Source organism: Giraffa tippelskirchi, chromosome 7 (genome assembly GCF_054371585.1).
Source record: "Giraffa tippelskirchi isolate mGirTip1 chromosome 7, T2T-mGirTip1v1.2.pri, whole genome shotgun sequence".
Taxonomy (NCBI): domain Eukaryota; kingdom Metazoa; phylum Chordata; class Mammalia; order Artiodactyla; family Giraffidae; genus Giraffa; species Giraffa tippelskirchi.
In genome coordinates, this window is record NC_137281.1 from 9,854,958 (window position 1) to 9,882,371 (window position 27,414).

Sequence of the window (27,414 nt, forward strand, 5' to 3'; positions counted from 1 at the left end):
GGATCTCGGCTCAACCAATCCCGGCCCGAGGATTGTGTTGGGGGGCCTGGCAGGGGGTGTCCCAACCCCCCCTTTCTGGGCATCCTGGGGGATGACCCCGGTGCCAGGCCCGGCGTCGGCCGCCTGATGCCGGACGGACCGAGCCGGGGATGCTGGAACGAAGGGCGTTGCTATGGCAACGGGAGGCAGGGCCTGGGGGGGGAGACCGGGCCCGAGCTGGGACCGGGGGGGCCGGCGGTGGATGTGGCGGGGCGATGGCGGAGCGCGGCCCGGCCTTCTGCGGCCTCTACGACACGTCCTCGCTGCTTCAATATTGCAACGGTGAGACCCCTCCTCAGTTCCGACCCTAGCACCGCCCAGGGCTGGACCTATCTCCTTCTACCCCAACCTCCTCCTTCCAAGTCCCCACCCTCGCCCCTAGCTGAAGATTCTCCTTTCTCCACTAGCAGGACCCTGACCCCAGAGCAAGGTACCTGATCCCCAAAGCCCTGATCCCAGTCCCCCACCTTCTTCGACGCTTCCCTTTCCCCCCAGGTGGCTGAACCAGAAGGGAACAGAGTCTTTAGGAGCTTGGGGTTGAAGGAGGGAAGGCCTGGAGGTCTGGAACTCTGCCTCTCCATCCCCTCTCAGTCCTCCGGGACCCTCTCCCTTCTCTTCAGCAGAGGGACCGATTGAGGGAGAGTGGAATTGGGTGTTGGCTTGTGGGCTGGGTGTGGGACCAGGTAGGATGACTTTGCCTCCACTCTACCCCCCAAGTCCTCAGGCCCCACCCCTCCTGCCCATGAGGACTCATCCCTTCTCCCTAGATAAATGAGTATGAAAAAGAAAGGCCATTGTGGGTGTCAGACCCGGATGAGGGGAGGAGAAGTGGGAAGTGGGGGCTGGTTTCTGGGCAAAAGAGCTGAAGGTGGGGGCATGAACGGGCAGGAGGGAGCAGAGGACTTGAGTCATGGTGGGTGAGGGGTGGGTGGGCAGGTCAAGGCCTCAGAATTGCTGGGTCCCTGGATGGGGGTTGCAGGGCCAAGGTAACAGCTCCTCCACTTCACTCTGGGGGCCTGAGAAGGAACTCCCATTTGGAGGCTCACCTCTGGGCATACACCCCAGTGTCAGGGACCAGAATGCTCATTTTTGTCCTCCTCAGCTCCTCTGAGAGGCAAGCTGACAGGGTGCCTAAGCCTGGGTCAAATACCTGTTCCAGGACTCAAAGGTTGTGTGTCCATGTATGAGTAACTTCATTTCTCTGGGTTTCAGTCCCCATCTATCTCCTTGCCTCCTAAAATGTGTATAATACTACAGCTACTAAAGTTGCTGGGACACTGGGTACCATGTGCTCAGTCACTTCAGTCGTGTCCAACTCTTTGCGACCCCGTGGACCGTAGCCCGCCGGGCTCCTCTGTCCATGGGATTTTCCCGGCAAGAATACTGGAGTGGGTTGCCATGCCCTCCTCCAGCGTGGATACCATAACATTTAATTATATTCTGGATTTACTGAGCACATACCAGAGCCAAGTGAGATGCTAAGTGTTTTGCATATGTCAGCTCTCTATGACAAATCTCATTTTGGGGGGTAGTATTATTAATGGTAAGTAAGAGGGGTCTTGGCACAAGGAGGTGATCAGGCCCTCCTGCACCTCCCTTATTGGCTGTTTGACCTTCGGTGATCTCTGCACTCTCCCCCGTCTTCCGTCTTTAGTTTCCTCTTTTGCAAAACCCATTGCCAACAGGCCCCTGAGATTCCTTTTCTTATGAGTTCCGAATTCTGACAGCTCTCTCCCTCAGACCTAGCCCCTGCCTTCCAATGCAGGTCCAGGCACCCGACCAGAGTGGCGCTGGGTGGGGGGCAGGGCAGGCGAGGCCAGGCAAGCGATTGGGCCGCAGGGAGTGGGGGAGGGAGGGGAGGGACCGATGGCTGCACTGCGGAGCCCAGCGGACGGGCGGGGCGTCCTATGGACGGGGGATAGCAGGTGCTACTTCCAAGCCCCGTTCCTGTTAAGGCTACCACCTTTACTTCCACCGGACTGGGAGCCAGGGCTTCCTTGGTTCTTGCCAGCAATGAGTCTGGGTATGAGTGGCCTGGGAGGAAAGGGGGAGGGGGGACCACTCTGGTACTCTGCCCCTCCCACTTCGGGAAAATGAGGGCCGCGGGAGATGGAGGAGGAGTTATTTGGCTGCATCTAGAGAGGAGAGGGAGAGCCGAGTCAGGGGCGTGGGAGTACAGAATCAAAGGAGAGAAGCTTGGGTCGGGGAAGTTAGTTTGGGTGTCAGATCCCCTTGCGCGAATCTCGGGTCTTCGAGGAGCTGCCTGCAACTCCCAAATCTGCCGCCAGGGGCCGCAGAAACTCTGTCCTTGCTGTAGGCTCTGGGGTCGAACCCCTCGGTGAGGAGAGAAAGCGAAGGAGAGGGACCAGGCACAGACTTTTTCGCTTGGAAAGTCTTAGAAATAGAGAGGGAATGTTAGTACCCGCGATAAAAAATCTCGATATTAGTCAGAGGATATTGGGGATCAATTCTAGAATGTTGGTGTCATTCTGGAGAAGTTGATGTCATCCTTAAGATGTTGATATCACTCATAGGTATTTAGCATCTTAGTCATAGAATCTTAAAACCAGAGTCGAGAGGCTCTTGATTTGTAGACGCTTGCTTAGAAGGTTAGCGAGGAAGGGACTTCCCTAAGGTCACACCTCCAGGGCGCTGCGGCAAAGAGGAGTGTGCAGGCAAGTGTAGAGAGCCGTGGGGATTTCCTTCCCCTCTTCTTGGCCCACATCCAGGCGTTCCAGCCCCAAGTCGCGGGAGTTGAAAGGGGCGTGGCTGGCCCGCGACTTAGCCCCGGGCAGGTGGGAGGGACACTTCCCCTTGGGCGTTGGAGCTCCAGGGTGGCCCTCGCAGCCAGCGATCTCTTGCCTTCCAGATGACAATTTGTCGGGCACGAGCGGGATGGAGGTGGACGACCGCGTGTCGGCGCTGGAGCAGCGGCTGCAGCTGCAGGAAGATGAGCTGGCGGTCTTAAAGGCGGCGCTGGCTGACGCGCTGCGTCGCCTGCGGGCATGCGAAGAGCAAGGCGCAGCGCTGCGCGCGCGGGGCACTCCCAAGGGCCGGGCTCCTCCTCGCCTAGGCACCGCTGCCTCCGGTATCTTCACTAGACTAGTGGGGTGAGGTGGTAGGGGCTGGGGCCTGGACCTCAAATTCATCCTCTTCTGTCCTCTAACCCCATCCCTCTAGTGTGTCAGCTCCTGAAAGGTCTTCCCACCAGGACGCCCCTCAATGGCTCGGGACCCCCGCGGCGCGTGGGCGGCTATGCCACGTCCCCATCCTCCCCCAAAAAGGAGGCGACCTCTGGGCGCAGGTAAGGCGTGGAAGTCGGGATCCCCAGCCTCTTCCAAGACCTCGGAGGCTGTTGATATGTAAAGGGATGGACTCAGGTGTCTGAACATCAGCAGGGGAAGGTCCTGGAAAGTTCTCGCCCGCCTCCGGCACTCGCCTGCTAGCTTCGCAGGTTCTGCGCCTAACTGTGTCCTCTCTATTAGCAGCGCCCGGCGCTACTTGTCACCAGAGCGCCTCGCCTCGGTGCGCCGCGAGGACCCCCGCAGCCGCACCACATCCTCTAGCAGCAACTGCAGCACCAAAAAGGAAGGGTAAGTGTCCAAAGCGGGGTCGTGCCGCAAAGGGTGGGACCAAGACTTCAGTTAGGCTTGGAAAACGATGGGGAGACTAGGGTGATGCCCCGGGCCACGAGGTAATAACCTAAAGCATGGTCATCTAGTTCAGAAAGCGGAAATGGTGCAGGAGGATCGGAGGGACCAATCTTGAGACAGCGTGGTAGTAGTGAAAGGCACGGGAAGGCGGAGCCAACATTGAGGGGCGTGGTCAAAGCTTTAGAGGCTGAACCAGAGCATAGGAGGCGTGGACGGTCAGAGTTTCTTGGAAGAGTCCGAGTAGAAGTTAGGGAGCAGCCTGGCTTGTGGGCCTGGCTATTAAGGTAAAGGGAGAGTCCGCATTGAGTCTCCGGGAGGCAGCCAGGTCAGGATTCTAAGGGAAGTTTCTGCAGGAAATGGGGTAATCAGAGGAACGGGCGTGAAAGGAATTTGAGGACGTGGTCAGAGGGTAAACTGGGCAGAATCAGAACCTGGGGTGAGGGGAACGGGCTGAGATCACGTGCAGTAGTGTTTGGTGCAAGAAACTGGGCGGAGGGGAGCCTGGGCGCTGCCAGGTGGAAATGGGGTCGGTCTGAATTTGAAGATTGGGTGTGGTCATAGGAGGAGAAGGCGATGACAGATGAGATGGTTAGATGGCATCACCGACTCGATGGACATGAGTTTAAGCAAACTCCGGGAATTGTGCTGGACAGGGAAGCCTGGCGTGCTGCAGCCCACGGGGTCGCAAAGAGTCGGACACGACTATGCGACTGAACTGAACTGTGGTCATAGGTGGGCGTGGACAGACCTCAGTAGGTCTGCAGGGACTCAAGGTGAAGGTTATCTTGGTCTGCTTGCTTGACCAGACCTGAGGACGATAGGAGGTTCCATGTGGAGCTGTCGATTCAGGGGTAGGGTCAGAAGGAGAGGTGGTACTATGATCAGAATGTTGGACGAGGTCAAATTCCCAGAGGCCGGGCCAGAGTGAATGTCTGGGCGGTGTAAAAACCTGAGTGTGGAGTCCCGATGCGGTGGGCGAGGTCAAGGCTGGGGGATGGGGCGGACTAAAGCAGGGCCGGAGTAAAAAACCCACACATTTCACCCCACTGAAATAATAGCAAACATATACACAGAGCTATGTGCCAGGTACTACACAAAGCACTTTACATGAATTAACCAACTGAAGCTTCACAATCGCCTGAGAGGTTTTTTATCCCCAAGTGAAAAGGGAAGAAACCGAGGCAGAGGTTTGGCAACTTGTTCACAACGCTGGGAACTGGCAGAGCTTGGGTTTGAACTCAGGGAGACATGTCCTCGAGTCCGTGTTCTCAAAAAACACTCTCCCTCCCCCGACAAAAGAGCCTAGTGTCAGGACCCCATAGCCCCGGAATGGGAACCTCCGGCTGCGGGGTCCGCCGCGGAGGGCGGGGCAGGGCGCGGCGGCGCGGGCGCCTCCCAGGGCCGGAAGCGGCGGAGCTGGTCCCGGCTCCACCCCCGGCCCCGAAGCTCCGCCAGCCGCCGCCATGAGTAGCTTTGGACCTGGGTGAGACCTTCTCGCACACACCCCCTCCTCCTTGCACTAGCAGGACCCAGGTCTCCCCTTTCTCCGGGGACCCAGACCCGCAGGCATCACCTCTTTCCGTCAGCAAAAAGGAGTGTAGAGACACGCCCCTTGCCTTAAACCCTCACCTCTTCCCTTTCTGTTAGAAGTTTGGGGCGCTGTGGGACTGGGTGTGGAGAGCGTTGGGACAACCGTGCTGACTTAGGAGGGAGGGGTACCTTGTGACTCCCCGCTTCCAGGATCGCGTCCCTGCCACTTCGTGCTGTGTGATCTTTGGCGATCACTGCCTCTCTGGGCCTGTGTCTTAGGCTCTGCAAGATCAACCGAGCAAAGCACACGGCCTGCAGAGAGGCAGCGCTCCGCTCCTTACTCGCCCCCCACCCATTACTCATCAAAGACCTCGGGAGAGCCGTGGGGTGGGGGAAGTGGTTTCTTCCAGTTTCTGACTGGCCTGCTAATTAGGGCTTTCTTTTCTTTTTTTTCCCTTCTTTATCCTTTCCTGACAGCAAAACCAAAGAAGTAATCTTCAGCATGGGTAAGTAGGGAGAATGGGAGGGCCTCGCTGGGGTGAGGCCAGAGCTGGAGGTCAGGAAACCTCTTTGACCTCATCCCCACCCCCCACCCCTTCCCTCTTTTACTTAAAAAACATTTAAAAAGTGAACTCAGAAGGGGAGAGGATACGGGGTTGCGGACTGGTGTCAGCACCTGACCTCTGGGGGTATGCATCCTAGCAGAGGAGGGCTCGGTGAAAATGTTCCTGAGGGGCCGCCCTGTACCCATGCTGATCCCGGACGAGCTGGTCCCCACCTACAGCCTGGACACCCGCTCTGAGCTGCCTTCGCGCCGATTCAAGTTGGACTGGGTGTATCCTTTTACTTTAATCTCTTCCTCCCGCTCCTCCCAACCCCCACCCCACCCCCAATCCGGAAAGGACTGAAGCCCTTCCGTGGAACTGCAGCTAGAGGGAGGGTCTTTGTACCGAAGGTGGGACTTCCTAGGCATCTGTGACGTGAGGGATCAGGAAGAGCTTGGAGTCTGCAGGGAGCAGAGGGAGGCAGATTAGCTCACGTGACTTTTATGATTCATTAGAGCAGCGAACATTTGCTGAGCGCCCTCCATCTATCAGATTCTCTTCTATACACAGGCTAGGTTCCCTGAGCTCACCTTCTAAAGTAGGGGAGACTGAGGCCAATGAATCGACAAATAAGATAATTTCAGCTAAGTAATAAATGCTGGTCACACAATAACCTAAGCTCAAATGAGAGGAGTAACTGGGTTTCTCTGAGGAGGGGGCATTTGAGCTGAGAATTGAACATTTAGGGGCCAGGGTTTCTCTGGTGGCTCAGATGGTAGAGAATCTGCCTGCAATGCAGGAGACCTGGGTTCGATCCCTGGGTCAGGAAGATCCCCGGGAATGGTTACCCACTCAAGTATTCTTGCCTGGAGAATTCCATGGACAGAGGAGCCTGGTGGGCTATAGTCCATGGGGTCACAAAGAGACACAACTGAAAGGTTATTGCTGAAGCAGGAAAAGATGCCGGGATTCTTGGCCTCCAGAGGAGACGAATTCAATCTGGAGCTAGAGACGAGGCTTGATCACTCAGAGCTTTTGTGTAATGAAGTTTTATTAAAGTATAAAGGAGATAGAGAAAGCTTCTGACATAGACATCAGAAGGGGGCAGAAAGAATACCCCCCTGCTAGTTTTTAGCTGGATGTTATGTAGTCACTAGCAGTCTGTTAATGAAAGAAAGGAATGTCTTAAAACTCAGAGAATGGCACCAGGCCCCTCATCCATATAAGATGTGTTTTGGGACAATCTTGGCACCAGACGAGTCATCCCGGGTCATAAAACAGTTGACTTGAATCTTGTAGAAAGGCAGATTACCATACAAATAGTTTCATTTACATAGATTAGGGGAACAATGTCTGAGTATAACATACTGGTTTGTCAAGTTGGTTCTGAGCCATTAGGCGGAACCGACTTGAAGACAGGGTCTGGGGTAAATGCATAGTACATTAACATAGCTTAAGACAAACATTTCCACAAGAAAAATGCATTGGTTAACTCAAGGTTTGAGAATAGTTAACTTCAGGTGGAACCAGGTGTCATTATGGCAACACAGTATTTTAAGAGAAACCTCCTTTTAAATTTGTATAGAGAAGGGAAAAAAAATATCACTAGTTTGTTTCCTCCTGCCGCTTAAATGTCTGACACTTGAAGCCTGTTTCCTCCGTTTGGAGACCCCTGGCCTTCCTGCCTGTTACCCTCTCACAACTGAGTGAGTAACAGTTTCACTTCACTTTCATAGGAAGAACAGAAGGCACGGCAGGTCCAAGGGCTCTGTGGCCAGAGTGAGTTTGGTGAATGTGAGAAATGAAAGAAGTTGGCAATGGTTAAGAACCCTATCTTTGGAGGCTGGCAGAAATAGGTTGAAATGCCAGCCCAGCCTCTGGCTGGCTTTGTGACCCTGGGCAAATCACCTCGCCATTCTGTGCCTGATTTGCCTCCTCTGAAAAGTGGGTGTCATGATCTCAGATTCATAAGACTGTGAAACAGTGTGCTTATAATATGTGCCCTATAAACAGAGACTGATGAAAATAATAACTAATCACTATTGAACACGCACTGACTGTGCCACATGGCACGTGGGATCTTCGCTCCCTGACCAGGGGCTGAACCCATGTCCCCTGCATTGGAAGCGTGGAGTCTTAACCACTTGACTGCCAGGGAAGTCCCTATTGAGCACTTATTGTATGCCAGGCTCTGTTCAAAGTTCTTTCAATATAAATACATCGAATAATATGATCCTTCTCTTTTGTAGGGTTCAGAATATATTTTTACAGCCAGTGTTCTCCAAGAGCCCTCTGAGGCCTGCAGGTTGGGAATGATTACCCTTACTTTCCAGATGAGAAAACTGAGGCCACGAGAGGGGTCCCAGCCCTGTCCTAGGGAGTCAGCAGAACTGAGGCCAGAACTCTGACTCTGAGCCCTAAGCTTTTTCTGAAATACAGACTGGGGTTTGGGGTTAGCATCCTGGGGACCCACTCCCTGTCCTCCTCTCTTGGCCTTGGTTTTTTTCTCTGGAGGAGGCAGGAATAGCTGGAGCCTGGAACCTCTTTAAGGCAGCCGGAAATATTCACAGGAATTGAAGAATACCATGCTGTCATGCCAGGCTTGGCTTCATAAGTGAGCATCAGGAGAAAAGCAGCTGAGATAGCAAAAGTCCATGTGGGCCTCATTCCCCAGCCCTAAAATGGCTGCAGGGTGAAGCAGTTTCTATGGGGTCGGGATAGACATATTGACATCCATTCAAATGTTTCGCGAACATTCTGGGACTAAGGGCTGGGGTCCAACAGTCCCCAAATTAGTATCAACCTGCCCTCCTGGGCTCGTAGTCCAGTATGGGGTCAGAATCCATGACAGTGACAACTTAGAGTGGGCAAGGCTAGGATGGGGGAACCCAGAGAGGGCAGCCAACCCAGCCTGAGCATCAGGGAAGGCTTCCTGGAGGAGGAGTTACAGACGAGAATAAAACAGCCCAGTTTTGGCTGTGTGCAACTGACAGTCTCATCAAGGATTAGGTGCGGTTAACACGTTGATCAGATAAGTAGGATGAGTCCAGCAGATGAAGTGAAACTGAGGCCTGCTCTGAGGATGTGATAGCTGAGAAAGGTGGCAGGTAGTGTGTAGTAGGCAAAGGGAAAGGTTAGTGCCAAGACCTGGCTGATGGTCATGATCTTGGTGTTTTGAGGAAATCCAACATCAGAGGGCAGAAGCTAAGACCAGGGAAGGGCAAACAAGGCCAGCAAGAGGAGCTTGGGCTTTCTCTTAGGGGAACTGGGGAGCTACAGAAAGTTCTGAACAGAAGAGGGGTCACATTCCTTCAACAAATATTGAACTCATATGTCCGCTGTGTACCAGGACCTCATCTGGGCACAAGAGGTACATCAGTAAACAGAATGGACAGAGGTCCCTGCCCTCCTGGAGCAGGCACTCTAGTTGGGGAGACACAGAATAAGTTAAACAGATGGACTTCCCTGGTGGTCCACTGGTTAAGACGCTGTGCTTCCAATGCAAGGGGCGCAAGTTAGATCCCTGGTTGGGGAATTGGAGTAGGGTGTGGCAAAAACAAAAAATTCAATAAAGACTTAAAAAAAAAAAAGGTCCATGTCAAAAAAAAAGAAAATCTTAAAAAATAAAGAAAACCCATACACCCTCAATGCCCCCATCCCCTTTACCTCTTAATTTTCCTGCAGTGCATTCATCAGCATCCCACATGTTATGTTTTTAAATCTTTATTGAATTTGTTACGATATTGCTTTTGTTTTATATTTTGGTTTTTTGGACCCCGGGCATGCGGGATCTTAGCTCCCTGACCAGGGATCAAACCCGAACCCCCTGCATTGGAAGGGGAAGTCTTAACCACTGGCTTGCCAAGAAGTCTCAAGTTTGCAGGGTTTTTTTGGTCATGTTGCAAGACTTGTAGGATCTTAGTTCCCCAAACAGGGATTGAACCCGGGCCCCGGAAGTGAAAGTGCTGACTCCTAACCACTAACCCGTCAGGGAATTCCGGTCTGCAGTTTTAAATGTCTTGGAACTACTTGGGAGAGGCTGAGAAGGTGTCTCTGAGGAGCTGACAGTTGAGTAGAGAGCCTGAGCAGGGGACACATGTGAACTGACTTAGTGATAATAGATTTTAACAGGATCCCTCTGGGGAAGGAGGGTGGACAGATTAGTTTCCTGTGACTGCTCTTAACAAATGTCCACGAACTTGGTGGCTTAAAACAACAGAAGAATCTCACAGCTCTGGAGGCCAGAAATCCCCAATCAAGGTGTCAGAAGGGCCATGGTCCCTCTGGAGGTTCTGGGGACTTTTTCCCTGGCTCCTAGCTTTTGGTGGCTGCTGACAAGCCTTTCGGTTCTTCCATCACTCCAGTCTCACACTGCCTTATCCCACCCAGTGTCAGTCTTTTGTTCTCTGGCTCTTACAAGGACATTTGTCACTGGAGTTAGACGGCCCAGCCAGACAATCCAGGATGATCTCATCTCGAGATCCTTAATTACATCTGCAGAGACTCCTTCGCCAAGTAAGGTCACATTCTCAGTTTCCAGGTGGTAATATTTTGGTGGACACTCATTTTTTCTTCATCATTGGGCCCAGTGGCGTGTGGGATGTTAGTTCCTTCACCAGGGATTGAACCCGCGTCCCCTGCATTGGAAGCTCAGTCTTAACCACTGGACTTCGAAGGAAGTCCCACAGTAGACATATTTTGCGGGGGGTTATTCAACCTCCTACAGGGGTAAGAGTGGAAACAGGAAAACCTAGCTCCCATGACCTTCATCTGGGAGTCAGCCAACAGCTGCAATGCGAAATATGCTCCTTAACCGGCCCCGGGGCATCTCTAGCTATGGTTACCGAGGCCGAGATTGCCGAGCCAACCTTTACCTGCTGCCCACGGGGGAGATAGTGTACTTTGTGGCCTCCGTGGCTGTTCTGTACAGCGTGGAGGAGCAGAGGCAGCGGCACTACCTGGGACACACCGATGACATCAAGTGGTGAGGCTGGGGAGGACGATGCCAAATATCCCCCACACAGGGCATCGAAGGGGAGGTGGGTGGGGCCACGTCTTCACTGGGCCTGAATTCAGGCGGGAAACATCATGGATTGATTATCAGTACTTCAGATGTCTGTGAATTCTCTCCGATACCTGGATTTTTCACTTCTTTTGAAAACTTCAAGCAGGCACACCAGACGGTCCTGTAGTGTGTTGGAACCCCGTGGTGGCAGCCACCCTGTCGATGGGTGTGTTCTCCTGGCCATTTGTGGCTCAGGCTTGAGCCCTGTGGGCCCGAGTTAGAGACCAGAGGCCTGAGTCTTGCTTCTGAGTCAGGGTACCCAGAGAGTATCCCCTTATTGTTATTGAAGAACTAAATCATTGTTCATTGACTAACACAGGGGTCCCCAACATCCAGGATCTAATGCCTGATGATCTGAGACGGAGCTGATGAAATAATAATAAAGTGCACAATACATGTAGTGCACTTGAATTATCCCCAAACCATCTCCCTCTCCCCCATCTGAAGAATAGTTTTCTTCCATGAAACCGGTCCCTGGGGCCAAAAACATTGGGGACCGCTGGATTAAAAATAACTCAGTCAGCCAACCTGTGGAATGAATAATCAGGCATCATGACTGTGGCTGCAGCTGGAGGGGTCCTGGGCTGCTGTCAGCCGTTCCCCCCCACCCCCACCAAGTCCCCTCCACCCGCTCGTCTCTCCTCAGCCTGGCTGTCCACCCTGATATGGTCACCATCGCTACTGGACAGGTGGCGGGCACCACTAAGGAGGGGAAGGTAACAGTGAGGGGACAGGACCTGGAGGCTGGGATGGAGTTGTGGATGCAGGGAGCCAGGCCCCCGAGGTAACTGGCCTCTCTCCTTCCTGCAGCCGCTGCCACCCCACGTGCGCATCTGGGACTCGGTTTCCCTCTCCACCTTACACGTGCTGGGCCTGGGGGTGTTTGACAGAGCTGTATGCTGTGTGGGCTTTTCCAAATCTGTAAGTCCTGTGCGCCTGGTTCCCCTTTGGGTTGGAGGCCACGCCTTCATCGTGACGTCACGGGTGCTGTCCAAGCCCCCAGCCGAACTCCTGGCCCTACTGGCCCTCCTGCCCCTCCTGCCCCTCCAGGCTGTGCGCCCACAGTTGGAGCCTCGCCAGCCCGCTCTGGTGGCTCAGCCATAAAAAATTCGCTGGCCTATGTGCGTAGACGTGGGTTTGATCCCTGGGTCGGGAAGGTCCCCTGGAGCAGGAAATGATCAACCTGCTCCACTATTCTTGCCTGCAAAAGCCCATGGGCAGAGGGGCCTGCAGGCTACGGTCTATGGGGTCACAAGAGTCAGACACGGCTTAGTGACTAAACAACAGTAAAACAACAACGGGTCTGCCCCCAGACAGACTCCGCAGTGATCCTTTGTAGATCAGGTAATGCTTTTTGCATTGTTTCATTCTGGAAGGATCCTTATCTGTAGGCATTTGAAGCCCTGTGTCTAGCGCAGCCCTGCTCCTAGTACCATCCGGAACATGGGTGTTGGCAGATATGGGGGAGGAAATCGAGAGTAAGGCTTTAGGAATTTGTAGAGCAGTTTGACATTCCCACAACATCCAAGTGTGTGATTGGTGGTTTTTTCCTAAAATCATATTTTACATTTTTATCACATTTCACCAAAGTAGTGGCTGCAGCGAATCAGGAAATAAAAGACAACTGGTCCTCCCACCGGACCGTTTAAAAGCCTCACAGGTTTTCTGAGACCTTTGGAGAAATAAAAGTATTTTTTTGCCAGCGTCTGGAGGAGAGAAAAACTCTGTAAAATCAAAACTAACCTGTGCTTAACCAAAGATATAAAACAGCAACATTGTCCCAACTTTATTAGTTGTTTAACTTCATAATCATACAAGTCATTATAGATAGAGAGGCGGGTTAGATGCTCTTAGTAAGAATTCCTGAGGGTGTGCTGGTTGCAGAGAAATTGTAGCTGAGGGGAAATTAGATGAATTTCTTAGGGACTAGTCATTTCAAAAGGAAAACTATAAACAGCCTTTAAAATGTGTGTGGCCCTGGATGGGGAGTGTATTTTAATGTGTTCCATATGCCTTGGGCCAGGGCCTTTGAAAATCTTAAAATAGGCCTGAGTGGTTAATGCCCCAGTGGGCAAGGTATTGGTGTTGGGGGTGGAGAGAGGGGGGTAGATCCAGAGCTGCCTGCCCCTCCCCCCATCCTCTCTTCTCTTCCTAGAATGGGGGCAACCTGCTATGTGCGGTAGATGAATCCAACGATCACGTGCTCTCTGTGTGGGACTGGGCCAAAGAGACCAAGGTGGTGGATGTCAAGGTGAAGTAACCCCCTTGTAACCCTTTTTTTTTTTTTCAGTCCTCACTCCTTGGGGTCCCTCTGTGGTGGCCAAAGTCAGACTCACCTTGAAGTCCTGGCTTTGCCATTTGCCAGCAGTGTGACTTCAGACAAGTGGCTTGCCCTCTCGGTGCCTCAGTTGCCTCATCTGTAAAATGAGAGTTATGGTAGCATCTCCGCTGTAGGGAAAATTTGGCTTTGATGTTGGGATGCAGGGTGGGCCGACCGGGCCAAACAGGCGGATCAGTAAGTACAAGGTGGCTGCTGTTTCGATTGCCCTGCGATGTCTGAGGTAGACCTTGACTTGCATCTCTGGCTGGTGGCCTGTTTTACAGATGAGGAACCCAAGGCATGGTAGAGGGGAGAGCTTCTTGCCCAAGGTCACATGCTCATTCTGGGCTGGGGGCAAGAGACCTAGGATGGGGGGCCCATGGTTTGGGGAAGGAGAAGTAGTTGAGAGGCCGGGCTCCCAGTGACTTGATTCCAGATGGAATCTGGCTGTTGTGTCCTTAGGCAAGTGACTTCCCCTCTCTGAGCCTCACTTTGTCGTCTGTAATGGGGGTACTAACGAGCTTTACCTCACAGGGTGCTGTGGGGTTAAATGAGTTGATGGATGTAAAGGGCTTGGCACGGAGCTTGGTGCAAAGTAAGGGCTCTCCACGTGTCTGCCATTAGATTGGTGAGGAAGGCAATAAAGCTTCAGTGACTGGCCCTGCTTCCTGTGCTTTAGCTTGCCTGTATAGGAGAGATACGGGCGAGTCAGTTGTGCAGTACACAACCCACACAGCTGTATTTAGGGCAGTCCTTCCTGGGATGGGTGCGGTGGTCCTGGTGGCTTTGAGGTCCTCATTCTGAATCTCCTCCCCGCCTTAAAGTGCTCCAACGAGGCCGTGCTGGTGGCCACCTTCCACCCCACAGACCCCACCGTGCTCATCACCTGTGGGAAATCCCACATTTATTTTTGGAACCTGGAGGGGGGCAGCCTGAGCAAGCGGCAGGGCCTCTTTGAGGTGAGTGCCAGGGGTCCCGGGACTGGCTGGCCCTGAGGAAGGCTGGCAGGGACCCACAGACAGCTGGAGACACCCCAGAGGCTGGAATTTGTAGGGATGCTGAGATATTGCCTGCTGGGGCCTCAGGTCCCTTATTCATACCAGAGGGTGGTCCTCAACTCTTTCAAGTTGTGAGGATTCAATGGGATGAAGAGTGTAGCAGCTCCTAGCAGATAGTACATGCTGCGTAAATGGGTTGCTGTGGTTGTCAATACTCTGGATAAATAGAGAGGTCAGAGCCTGGTGACCGGGAGAGAGAGAAAAACAGCAGAAAGCAGAGGGCCTGCCTTTGGTGAGAGTTGCGTCTTCCACCCCAACAGAGGAGGCCCTGAGATTACCAGGCTCGATGGAGGTGAAATGGAGATATTGAGAAGAGGGGGGGGCGGGGCAGGGAGAGGGACCTAGAGGCAGACAGGGTGGGGGGAAGGGAAAGAGGAGAGGGGTAGGGCAGAGAGGGGGAGACCAAGGGGAAGACAACAGGGGAAACTGAGGACAGAGACTGGGACAGAAGTCAAGATGAGAGAGAGGAGGGAGAATGGGAATCTGGGATGGGGAAGGGAGACAGTGGGGTCAGAAACTAGGCGATGTGACACTCCATGGGGGTACACTGGAGACAAGGATGCTCCTCACAGCGCTGCACCCAGAAGCAGGGAGGACATCGCCTGGACCATGGTTCTGGCGGGTGGGTGAGCTCGGGGAGGCCACTGGCTTCAGTGACCCTCTGACACCATCCCCTTCTCCCCCACCTTAGAAATACGAGAAACCGAAGTACGTGCTGTGTGTGACCTTTTTGGAGGGTGGCGATGTGGTCACCGGGGACTCTGGGGGGAACCTCTATGTCTGGGGCAAAGGTCAGTGTCACCCCACCGTTTGGTCCCCAACCCAGTCCTCCCTGACTCCCTTTGGCTGTGCCTTCCTTCCTCAGACCCTGCTGGAATGTATGATGTGCGTGCGTGCGTGCTAAGTCGCTTCAGTCGTGTCCAACTCTGTGCGACCCTATGGGCTGTAGCCTGCCAGGCTCATCTGTCCATGGGATTCTCCAGGCAAGAATACTAGAGTGGGTTGCCATGCCCTCCTCCAGGGGATCTTCCCGACCCAGGGATCCAACCCACTTATCCTGCACTGGCAGGCGGGTTCTTTATCACTAGCGCCACCTGGGAAGCCCTGAGTGTGATAAAACAGGTTAAATCCTTACTTGACCAATTCTAATGCCTCCATCAAGGTTCAGCTCTGTCCCTACCTGCATGAAATCTTCACGTATTCCCTTCCCTTGTCCTCTGCAAACCCCATGGTAGTGATCAAGTTTGAACTGTAAATGAATGGATTAACCCAGGTTAGATGGATGGAAAGATGGTTTGTTCCAGACAAAGGAATGAATGAATAAGGCAGTGAATGAATGTAGGGGTTGTGAATAGAAGAATGAGTAAATGAATACACTATCTTTCCAGATGGCTTATTAGACAGATGGTAGGGTGGTTGGGTAGATGGGAAGGTAGTTAGAAGAAAGGTGAGTGAATGGCTGGATGTGGGACTGAGAGTTTTAGGTGTTTTCTGGGGTCAGTGTGGGGGCAGCTTCCACATGCTGACCCCTGCCCTTGGCCACCCTGCAGGTGGGAACCGAATCACACAGGCAGTGCTGGGTGCCCACGATGGTGGCGTGTTTGGGCTCTGCGCCCTGCGGGACGGGACGCTGGTGTCTGGAGGGGGCCGTGATCGGCGGGTGGTCCTCTGGGGTTCCGACTACAGCAAGCTGCAGGAGGTGGAGGTGAGGAGGGGGAGAGGCTCAAACAAAGGTGAGGAGATTTCCCACCACCCCACCAGGGCTCCTAACACTAGACCCTGCTCTCCCAGCCTGTCTTCCCCATCTCCACCCTGCCCTCACCTCTGTTGTTGCTGTGCAGTCGCTAAGTTGCATCCAACTCTTTGCGACCCCATGGACTGCAGCATGCCAGGCCTCCCTGTCCGTCACGATCTCCTGGCGTTTGCCCAAGTTTATGTCCACTGAATCGACGGTGCCGTCCAACCATCTCACCCCCCACCTCTATACTTGTGTCGTAAACTCATCTGTCTGCCCTCCCGCCCCCACCCAGGTCCCCGAGGACTTCGGCCCCGTGCGCACCGTGGCGGAGGGCCGGGGAGACACGCTGTACGTGGGGACCACCCGCAACTCCATCCTGCAGGGCTCTGTCCACACCGGCTTCTCGCTGCTAGTCCAGGTGAGCATCTCTTCTGCACCTGCCCTGCTCCGTCCCTACCTGCCTCTCTTCTCTCCTCTGTACCATTCACTCCTCTCTTACCACTCCCATTTCTCCTCACCTCCCTGCCCCATTCCTTATCCTCTGGCCTGGTTAACACCTCTTACCTTCCTTACCTGCTCTTGACCTATAACCCCACCTCTGCCCTAGGACTCCTGCCCCAGAACACCTCATGTTCCAGCAATGGGTTAACTGGTAGCACAGCAGGGGGTTCCCAGGACCCTGCTCCAGCTGTGCTGCCCCTTGCTGATCAGGGCTATGTCCTGTTTCTGTAAGTGCCCTGGCAGGTTGTCCCACAGGCCTTGGGCCACACACCTCGCAGATCTCCAGCTTCAGGGCTCTAGGAAAGCCCTCTGGAGTCTGCTCAGATGCCCATGCCTCCATCCTGGTAGACCACAACTCTATCCCACATCCAGTTTAAAAAAGTCCACCTACCAAGTGGTGGTCTAGAAGGATGGCTTAGAATATGAATTCTGGGGAGTGACTGCCTGGGAGTGAAAGACAACCCTGTCGCTCACTCGCTGTGTGATATGAGGCAAATGAGTAACCTCTCTGTGCCTTTATGCAACGAGAGAGTAACACAACTGACCTCACAGAGTTTTATAAGGATTCCGTGAGTCAATTCATATACAGCATTTCGAATGGTGCCTGGCACTGAGTAAGTGCTCAAAGAATCTTGGCTGCTCCTTGCTGGGACTTTCCTATTGGTCCAGTGGCTAAGACTCTGACCTTCCATTGTAGAGGGCATGCATGGACAGGTTCGATCCCTGGTCTGGGAACTAAGTTCCCCCATGCTGCACGGCATGGCCAAAAAGAGGAAAAAAAAACTTGTTCAGTGGTTTTCCCCTTCCTTCACTCCCAATATGCATTTTCCCTCTTACAAGGTAGCTGAGATCTATGCAACTGGGTTTAGATTCCCCCTCTGGCTCTTAGGGGCTTTCCAGGTGGCTCAGTAGTAAAGAATCTGCCTGCATCGCAGGAGACATGGGTTCAATTTCTGGTTCAGGAAGATAGATCCTCTGGAGAAGGAAATAGCAACCCACTCCAATATTCTTTCCTGGGAAATCCCATGGACAGAGGAGCCTGGCGGGCTAGAGTCCATGGGGTCACAAACAGCTGGACATGACTGAGTGGCTGAGCACACACATATGCTCTGGTTCTTATTTCCGTTGAAGAAGATGAGAAAAAACAAGGGCTAGAGGGATTTCCTAGGTGTCCCAAGGCCAGAATGGACCTTAAAGACCCCTAATAATAGCATCAACATTTTACAGTATTAGTTATACATATTTTTTTTTATTTTTTCATTCTTTTGGCCACACTGTGTGGCTTGTGGGATCTTGGTTCCCCAACCGGGGGTTGAACCTGTGCCCTCCAGCAGTGAAAGCAGAGTCTTAACCACTGGACCACCAGGGAATTCCCAAGTTACATATTAATGTATTACTAGAATTCTATTATTTAGCATTAATCATTATGCTACTATCAATAATTATAGTTCTGTTGATACCATAGTTAATTATTTTGATAATATATTAGTAGGATATGTTATTATTACTAATAATAGTCAGCCACTTTCATTTGGTGAGCACTTTGTACCAGCTTCATAAATCTTCCATGTATTTGCACTTTCCATCCACAATTTGAGTAAGCAGAATGCCATGAGACACATGACTGGACCCATTTTACAGAAGATGAAACTGAGGCTTCAAGGAGAAGTCACCTGCTCAGGTGACTGCCATAGTCAATAAGTGAGATGTGGTCAGACTCGCCAGGCTGAGTACCGTCCATGGTTTCCCATCCCCTTCTGGGCACCGTCTGACTCCTAAGGTCAAGTTCCTACTCACCACGTCTCTTGCTTCTCATTGTGCAAACTGGAAAGCAGAGGTCTGAGGGGAGGGGGCACATTTGCCTGGAGCTCCCCCACTGGGGCAAGGGTCTGCCCAAACATTGCCTCCTCCAGATACCCTGGGCAAAGCGTCATCCCTGGGTCACCTATGGGGAATGTGTTGCTGAGGCTAGTACAGCACTTTTTTCTGGCATCAGAGGTGGGGGATGCAGAGGAAAGATCTGGATTGGTGGTCTCCATTGCTGTAATCTCTCCTTTCTGCCAGGGCCACATGGAAGAGCTGTGGGGCCTGGCCACACACCCCAGCCGGGCACAGTTTGTGACATGCGGGCAGGATAAGCTGGTGCACCTGTGGAGCGTGGAGTCCCACCAGCCCCTGTGGAGTAGGACCATTGAGGTAAGGGGATGGGGGACTTGATGCACCCTTCTAACAGGACTACCTGTTTCAATGTGTCAGGGTTCAATACATCAAACAGAAATCACACCCAGTGTCTTTCAGCAGAATGAGATTTAACAGGGAATTGGGTGCTTATAAACTCGCTTGGGAGGGCTGGGGGGAGTGGGTTCTCGACCGGAAGGAAGCCTAGAACAACATCCCAGACCTGACCTGCCTGAGGAGCCCCTTCCATAGTCAGGAAGGTGGGGAGTCAGGAACCACTGGGTTCAAGAAAATGCTGTCCTCATAACTGTGATCCAGGAATCAGGATGCTGTGGTCACTCAAGTGTTGGCTCTAGAGCTCTACTGTCTAGTACATGTGGCTATTCAAACTTAAATTAACTTTAAATGTAAGTAGAATGAAAGGTTCAGTTTCTCTCTTGCACTAACTACATTCCAAACATGTGACTGCATGCGTGTGTACATGCTCAGTCACTCAGTCGTGTCCAACTCCCCTGTCCATGGAATTCTTCAGCCAAGAATACTGGAGTGGGTAGCCATTTCCTTCTCCAGGGGATCTTCCCGACCTAGGTACTGAACCTGCATCTCCTGTGTCTCCTGTATTGCAGGCAGATTCTTTACCTGCTAAGCCAAAATATGTGGCTAGTTGCTACCAAATTGGCAAGTGCAGATAGAGAACATCTCCATCATCGTAGAAAGTTCTATTGCACTGTCTTGCTACATCTAGAGTGACTCAATGCTACCTATATTTGCACTGACCAAAAACAGATCCTCTGTGCCCTTGCCTTTCAAGGCTAGTGACTGCTCACCTACACAGCAAATGTTTTCACAACCTAACTGATCAGTGGAAGTGGCAGAGTGGGGCCTCTACTTTGTGTCTTCCAGAGCCCACAGTAGTGTAACTGATTGTTGGACACAAATCACAGCTGACCCTAGCCGCATGGGCTTCTGGGCAATGTAGTTTTTAACCTCCCTTGCCTCTGCAGTATGGGAGAGTAGAAAGTCAGTCGTCACAGTCTTCACACCACCTTTTGAGGTTTTGCTCTAGGAATCCAGGGTTACCTGTGATGCTGGAACACTTGATGGCCTTTCAACTTCTAGGAGTCAGGGATGGTGTGTCCTAGAAATTACTGGGGCCGTATGTAATAATCCTCACCTTGGCTGCTAACTGAACCCCTACTATATGCCAGGTTCCATGTTCAGCACAGCAGTTCTCTACCCAGGGCATCAGAACCACCTGAGATGTCAGAAACAGAATCATGAGATCCAAGCACAGGAAGTCTGAGTTTGGTCCCAGATTCTGTAGTTTGTAACAAGTTCCCTTAGGTTATTCTGATTCGGGCAGTCTCCCTACCATGAAACTGCCTTAGCACTTTACCCACATCTTTTTTTTTTTTTTTCCTAACTTTAAATTTTTAACCTTGTATTGGGGTATAGCCAATTAACAATGTTGTGGTAGATTCAGGTGAACAGCGAAGGGACTCAGTCATACGTATCCATGTATCCAATCTCCCCCAAACCTAGCTCCCATCCAGGCTGGCAGATAACATCATCTTTTTAACTGCTTCCGCCCCCAACCACCACAAGGCAGTAGGAATGATGGATCCTCACTTGGAAACAGGCCCAGAAAGGTAAAATCACTTGCCCATCAACAAGTGTAATTCCGATCATAGTTGACCTTTATTGAATGCTTCCTGTGGGCCATCTTGCTTACCATTCTCAGGGCTTTACACCTTGTTTATAACAGTCCTGGGAAGTGTGTGTGTTTATGTTCTCCATTTGAGACAACCAAGGCCAAGGTGGAGAAACCTGTTTGATGTCACATCACTAGGAAGTGTCAGAGCCACTGTTTGAAGCCAGGTCTGATTCCATGGTGCTCTGTTGCCTTTAAATCAACCAAATCTGCCCTCCCCACACACACCCCAATTAAATATTTTTTTGCTGGAGATTAGATAAAGATGCGGGGAAACAGGCACTCAGACACACCTGGTAATAAGCTGATATAATTTTATGGTGAGCAGATTGACATGATATATCAAAAGTCTTAGAAATATGGACAGTCTTGATCCCAACAGTCTCACGTCTAGAAAAGTCCCTAAGGAGATCCTCTTGGGTGAATAAAGCTGTGGGAATTTAGAACAGGAGTGATAAAGGATCCAGAGTCCACAGTGACAGGAGGAATGTTTTTTTGTTCGAGCCAACATGTGAAAGGGAAGAAGAGTGTTTTCTGAGTGTCTGCAGCAGGGGGTTACTGCAGGGCAGCAGAGGGAAGTGAGAGCGCTTAGGCAGGCTCCGAGGCTGGGAAGGTGGCCAGATGGATGGGGACCCCAGCTCCCAACCCCGTTTCTTCTCTCCCTCCTCAGGATCCTGCCCGCTCTGCTGGCTTCCACCCCAGTGGCTCTGTCCTGGCCATCGGCACAGTGACTGGCAGGTAACACTGACGGGCATTTGGGGTGGGCTTCTGTGCTCCTCCCAGGAGCTATCCCTTGATTCCCGCCTCCTTCCCTACTGCCCCAAAGCCTACAGAGAATGATAATTAGGTCCCAGCTGGTTGCCAGGACTTGATCCCCCATCATTCCTCTTTGGGAGTCAGCTTTCTCCCACATCTTTCTGGGGTCCCTCCCTCAAGGCCCCACAGATTGCCACCCCTCTCTACCAGATCAGCTCACCCCTCCTCCCCCCACCACGCCTTCTCCTTAAAGATGGCTGCTGCTAGACACGGAGACCCATGACCTGGTGGCCATCCATACCGATGGGAATGAACAGATCTCAGTGGTCAGCTTCTCTCCGGGTAAGGAGTGCGACTGGGGATGCTGGAGAGGCAGGGCCTGGGAACAGAAAAGCTGGTTTACAGGCAGGAGGAAGGGCTGGAGCCTGTGCGGCTAGGCCTAGGGGTGGGGCCAGGACTGTGGTAGGGATGGAGCCCGGGACTGCTGAGCTGCCTGGGGTAGTGGGGGGGCTGAATCTGAGAGAGGAGGGGGTAGAACCTGGGTGCTTCCTCATAGCCCCCTCCCCCTCCCCCAGACGGGGCGTACCTGGCCGTGGGCTCCCACGACAACTTGGTGTACGTGTACACGGTGGACCAAGGCGGCCGCAAGGTCAGCCGCCTGGGCAAGTGCTCGGTGAGTGGGCCGTGGCCCCCAGCCCAAGCCGCCGCCCCGTCCGGGGGTGCAGGATTAACCAGTTTTCTACCTCAAGGGAGCACAGCTGCAACACTCAACTGACTGCCCTGATTACGTCTAGGAGTTTTAGCCAGGCCCCCTCTCCTGTGTTTTAAGCCCGCCCTTTGTGTAGCCCCGCCCCTCACATTCTAAGCCCGCCCCTTCGTGTAGCCCCGCCCCTCACATTCTAAGCCCGCCCCTTCGTGTAGCCCCGCCCCTCACATTCTAAACACACCCTCTGTATAGCCCAGCCCCTTGCATTCAAAGCCCGCCCCCTCTGTGTCTAGCTCTGCCCATCATGGTCTGGCCCCCCCCATGGTAGTCTGGCCCCACACTCCAAAGGCTTTTGTATCCTTCCTCTAGACCCCTTGTGTTTTCACCCTACCTCTGTATTTTGCCTTCCCCCATCCTAGTCGGATCCTGCCCTCTCTAGCTCTAACCCCACCCCTTCCCTCCCCTGCAGGGCCATTCCAGTTTTATCACCCACCTGGATTGGGCCCAGGACAGCAGCTGCTTTGTCACCAACTCTGGAGACTACGAGATTCTGTACTGTGAGTTCTCTGAAACCCAAAGGCACACCTCTCTCCGCCTCCCTACTGCGCATGTGCAATTTGCATAGCCTTCACTGGGTTCTGGCAGAAAGGGCAGGGCATTCAAGTCCCTTTCCTCTGGCTGGTGTATTCAGGGGCTGATCCGATGGGCTGGTCTCCTGACTTCTGGTTTCCTCCCTGGTGGATGCAGCTTTTAACCAATTCCTCCCCTCCCTGGTTGGATGGGTTGGGTACAGGTTTCTAAGCAGACACCCTTGCTCTGGCCTTGGGGTGTCATCACCACCCAGAATCTAGCCCCCTCAGCCAGTCTGAAGAGGTAGAATAAGCCCTGGGGCCTTAACCTCCTGTCTTGGACCTCAGTGTCCACTGTCTGTGAAATGGGTGTGTTGTCAGTAGTTCTTTGTGCTCTGAACATCTCTCCATTTTCTACCCCAGGGGATTCATCTACCTGTAAGCAGATCACTACTGCCGAAACTGTGAGGAACGTGGAATGGGCCACGGCTACTTGTGTCTTAGGGTTTGGGGTGTTTGGTAAGTTGTGGAATGGATAGAGTCTTGCTGAGGACAGGAGTTCTGAGAAATATCCCTGACTGGTGGTTTTTACAGCCTCTTATTGCCAGGCTGGGAAACTCATTCCTTGACCCATGTGAGCAGCAGTGTTTGTGTCAGAGGAAAGAGGAGGGTGAGATGACTGCTCAGGTCCCTTGGAGCTGTAATGAAATGAGAACAAATGGGGGGTGGTGCCTGGCCCAGAGAGATTTGCACGGCCTGTGTCCCAGTCATGAGTTCATTCAGGCATTAATGTATTCAACACATACTCCCTGAGCACCTCTCTGCACAGCTGGCCAGTGCCGAGACCCAGTGGTGACCACGACAGCCCTGGCCCTGCCATCATGGGTCTCACAATCCAGGGGACAAGACAGACCTGTCCCCAGACAACCCAGAATAGATCAGGCTGAGGCAAGGAACTCCAGAGAGGACATCTGGCCCCAGTCTAGGAGGGAGTCAGGGAGGACTTCCTGGAGGAAGGGACATCCAAACTGGGCCCTGCAGGATGAGGAGTTATATTCCAGTGTGGTGAAGAAGGAAAGCAGTCTCTAGGCAAAGGGAATAATAGCCATGTATAAAAGCCCAGAGGTGACAGAGCTTGCTATTTGGAGAAATGCAAGAAGGCAGGATGGCTAAATCATTGCAGAGTTCAAGGGAAGCACTGGTGAGGACAAGGCTGCAGCAGTGTGAGGGGCCTGGCAGTGCACGGGCGTTCATGGTGAGAAGGCTGGACCGTGGAAGGGTTTTTGTTTTGTTTTGGCCATGTTGTGTGGCTTATGGGATCTTTGTTCCCCGACCAGGGCTTGAGGCCCTTGGCAGTGACAGCATGGAGTCCTAACCACTGGATCACCAGGAAATTCCCCATGAGAAGGTTTTGAACAATGGAAGATAGGGTCAGACACATATTTCCAAAAGATTATTCCAACTCTCATCCCTGGCTAGAGACAGGCTAGATGAGAGGAAGGCAGGGAGCTGCAGCTGGGGCCTGCTCGCCTGGGGGTTCCTGGCCCCAACTGACATCTTACTGTCACCACCCACCCCCAATCTTGTCCGCAGGGATCTGGTCCGAGGGAGCGGATGGTACTGACATCAATGCTGTGGCCCGCTCCCATGATGGGAAGTTGCTGGCTTCAGCTGATGACTTTGGCAAAGTCCACCTGTTCAGCTACCCCTGCTGTCAGCCTCGAGTGAGTTCCTGTCGGGGCTGGCAGGGTGGAGGTATCAAGCAACCCTTCCCCGATCTCAGTTTTCCCATCTATACAAAGAGGGCAGTGACTTGATCCCAACGGCCTTTCTTAACCTGAAACTTGATAAATTCCTGAGTCTGTAGTGCTAAAGCTCTGAGCATCTGCATTATGAAATCTTTGGTTCTTTCATCGTATTAACTCAAGAAATACTTATTGAATAGCTACTATCCACCTGGGCACAGGGAATACAGCAGTGAACAAGACAGGTGACTTCCTTTTGCTTCCTTCTTTCCCTATCACAGGCCCTCAGCCACAAATACGGCGGACACAGCAGCCATGTGACAAATGTGGCCTTCTTGTGGGATGACAGTGTTGCCCTGACCACAGGGGGCAAGGACACCAGTGTGCTGCAGTGGCGGGTGGTCTGAACTGTGGAGGGTGGGGTTCCCAGGAACATGGGGCCCAGGTGGAGTCAGGTGGTGAGGCTGCAATTCTATTTTCGGGAGATGTCTATTGCCGAGTAGAGTAATATATACCCAGAGTATGTCTATAGCAAAGGGGGTTATGGGGGTGGGTGGGTGGACTGACAGACAGAAGTCTCTATTTATCGGGGTGGGAAGAGGGGTCACATTGATTTGGGGGAGCCATTAGAGTGGTTCAGAGTGTTTTTTTAAGTTTATTATTTTATATCATCCAGAAATAAAAACATGTGCACTGAGGTGGAGTGTCAGGGTCTGTGTATGGGAGTATCCATAGATTGAGTGTGTCTATAAGTATATGTGTGTGTGTGCGTGTATTACAGTGTTTGTGATGAGAGACCATTATTAGGTCGTAATTGGTCTTTAACCTTGATAGAAACTAAGCTAGCTCTAACTTAGGGCAAAGGAGTACTCAGTTGGCCGACATACACAAATAAGGAAAGGCAGTTGTCCCCTCTGGTTTTCAGGGCCCATGAACCAAGGATGTGAGGTCAATCAAGGTATTCCATACCTTCTCTGATCTTCTGGAAGTCAGTATTTTTCTCTGGGAACAGTATTCTCCACGCAACAGAAGGATGGCACCAGGCAGCTTGAACCCCAAGCCCAAAAATCCCAGAGAAGGGCTATGATTGGCCCATCTGCAAATCAATCAACTTGGACTGGTGGTTGGTCTACTGTGATTGGTTAGTTCCACTTACATGCAGACCAGCCCTGGACCAATGATTGTGGCCAGGAAGATGGAATCATATTAAAAACATGGAAGCCTCACTTGAACCATAGGGTTGAAATAGGGCAAGGAAAGAGGAGGAGGACTGAGTCCAGAGGAGTGGACTGATGACACTATAGAGATCTGGTGGGTGAGGTAAGAGTGTTCTGCATTACAAGAGACAGAAACCTAATTTCATCCAGCAGAAACAATAAGAAGCAATTGCCAGGTCATGGAACTGAGTAGTCCAGGAGGGGTCTAGCTGGATTGTGGTGATTGGGTTCTCCCATTGAGGATTTTTCCATTTTTTATCTGTAACCTTGAGGAATTTTGAACTTGAACCTTTTATTGATGTGTTGATATGTTACATTCAGAAAAGTACCCTCATCATAAATGTACAAAAACAAATGGATCCCATCCAGCAGCCATCTCCCAGGTGATGACGTAGAACATCCCCAGCCCCCAGAAAGCCCCCTTGAGTCCCTTCCTAGTCATTGCTTCCCTCTCCCCTCAATAAACGCTACCCTACTTCTCATACCATAGAACAGTTTTACACATTTTTGAACTTTAAATCAGAGGTCAGCAAACTTTCCGGAAAGAGCCAGTTAGTAAATATTTTAGACTTTAGAAGCCACTCACTCTCTGTCCCAAGTAACTCTGACCTTGTCCATGTGAAAGCGACCACAGACAACGCGTGCATGAATGAGCTTGGCAGTGTTCAAATAAAGCTATTTATGGATACTGAAACTTGAGTTTCGCAACATTTTTGCTGTGTCATGAAATTCTAGTGTTTTAGTCTCATTGTAACCATTTAGAAGTGTGAAAACCATCTTAGCTCACGGGCCATACAAAAATGGGCAGTAGATTCGATTTGGTCCACAGTAGTACTGATAGTTTGCCCACTTTTGCTTTAAATCATACAGTATGAACTCTTTCTGGATCTGGCTTATCTGGCTTCTCCCCTTGAGTGGGGTTCTTAACCTCTCAAGGCCTCAGTCTCCTGGTGTATAAAATAGAAGTTAATAATAGCACCTGCCCCCTAGGGGTGCTGTGAAAATGACTTAAATACCCGGGGAAAGCTTAGGACAGACACATAAAAAGCCTTCTAGAAATGTTAGCTGATTATTTTTACACTTGAGAACACAGACGCCGTGTCTGCAGGCATTCTGCCAGGCCACATGATAAAAAGCCAGAGGAAGTCTTTCTCTCATAGCGTTCCTGTCTCCAGAGGAATCAGATTGGCTCAGCTTGGATCCTGCGCCCAGTCTCTTATGTCCTAGAGCAGCAGTCCCTAACCTTTTTGGCGCTAGGGGACTGATTTTGTGGAAGACAATTTTTCCACGGACCAGGGTAGAAGAATGGTTTTGAGATGACTCAAGTGCATTACCTTTACTGTGCATTTTATTATTACATCAGCTCTACCTCAGATCATCGGGCATTAGATCCCAGAGGTTGGGGACCCCTGGCCTAGGGGCTAGGGTCATGTGATTGGCCAGGCCTGGGTCGCTTGCTCATCTCTTTGCTTAGGAAGAGGTTAGTATATGATACCTGGGACTGACAGCCCAACCTACACCTCATGGAATGGCAGGGGAGTTCTCTCAGAGGAAGGGAGATGAGGAAACACATGAGCAGGAGATGGAGGTTAGCAGCCACCTCAGCCTATTTATGTCAAGGTGAGTGATACGCTGGAGGGCAGGGTCAGCAATGTTTCTCGGAGTTTGACGACCCCTATTCCCAGTATCTATTGTTTCAGAACAAAGCTTCTCAAAATTTAATGGTTTAGCAGGATTTCCCTGGTGGTCTAGTAGCTAGGACTTGGTGTTTCCAGTGGTGGGGGCCTGGGTTCGATACCTGGTCAGGGAATTAGATACTACATGCTGCAACTAAGACCCAGTGTGGCTAGATAATTAAAAATAAAATACTTTCTTAAAAAAATAATTCAAAGGAGAGTTAAAAAATGTAATTGCTTAAAACAACAACCATTTTGCTATGACTCATAGTTCGGTGTTAGCCATTCATACATGATGAAAGTTTGGGTTGTGTCCATTTTCTGCTATTGTGAATAATGCTGTGATAAATGTTCATATGCATGCATGCATGCTAAGTTGCTTCAGTTACGTTTGACTTTTTGCGACC

General features: G+C 51.8%; 1 protein-coding gene across 10 annotated transcripts; it reads left to right on the top strand.

Moving 5' to 3' along the window:
• Positions 1 to 24,812, top strand: EML2 (EMAP like 2). 10 transcript variants are annotated; one of them, XR_014060872.1, is made up of 23 exons: positions 1 to 321; positions 2,909 to 3,127; positions 3,220 to 3,343; positions 3,528 to 3,632; positions 5,700 to 5,728; positions 5,925 to 6,057; positions 10,602 to 10,751; positions 11,479 to 11,548; positions 11,643 to 11,753; positions 12,988 to 13,083; positions 13,977 to 14,111; positions 14,902 to 15,001; positions 15,761 to 15,915; positions 16,241 to 16,366; positions 18,514 to 18,645; positions 20,170 to 20,276; positions 21,009 to 21,076; positions 21,348 to 21,436; positions 21,670 to 21,767; positions 22,270 to 22,357; positions 22,793 to 22,888; positions 23,963 to 24,093; positions 24,396 to 24,812. XR_014060872.1 is itself a non-coding variant. In XM_081515672.1 (22 exons), the coding sequence occupies exons 1-22, from the start codon at positions 150 to 152 to the stop codon at positions 24,519 to 24,521; spliced, it is 2,553 nt and encodes an 850-aa protein (XP_081371798.1). In that variant the 3' UTR covers positions 24,522 to 24,812. The 10 variants fall into 10 exon arrangements, 9 of the variants coding, with proteins under 9 accessions (XP_081371798.1, XP_081371799.1, XP_081371800.1 ...); XM_081515672.1 differs by lacking the exon at positions 20,170 to 20,276 and having other exon boundaries at positions 150 to 321; positions 3,525 to 3,632; positions 5,928 to 6,057; XM_081515673.1 differs by lacking the exon at positions 20,170 to 20,276 and having other exon boundaries at positions 150 to 321; positions 5,928 to 6,057.
• The last annotated feature ends 2,602 nt before the right edge of the window (positions 24,813 to 27,414 follow it).

Coding starts and splice junctions, on each gene's coding strand:
- EML2 (XM_081515672.1), top strand. CDS start 150: ATGCTGGAACGAAGGGCGTTGCTATGGCAACGGGAGGCAGGGCCTGGG. Junction 15,002..15,760: donor CCTCTATGTCTGGGGCAAAG/GTCAGTGTCACC, acceptor GCCACCCTGCAG/GTGGGAACCGAATCACACAG. Junction 22,889..23,962: donor CTTAGGGTTTGGGGTGTTTG/GTAAGTTGTGGA, acceptor TCTTGTCCGCAG/GGATCTGGTCCGAGGGAGCG.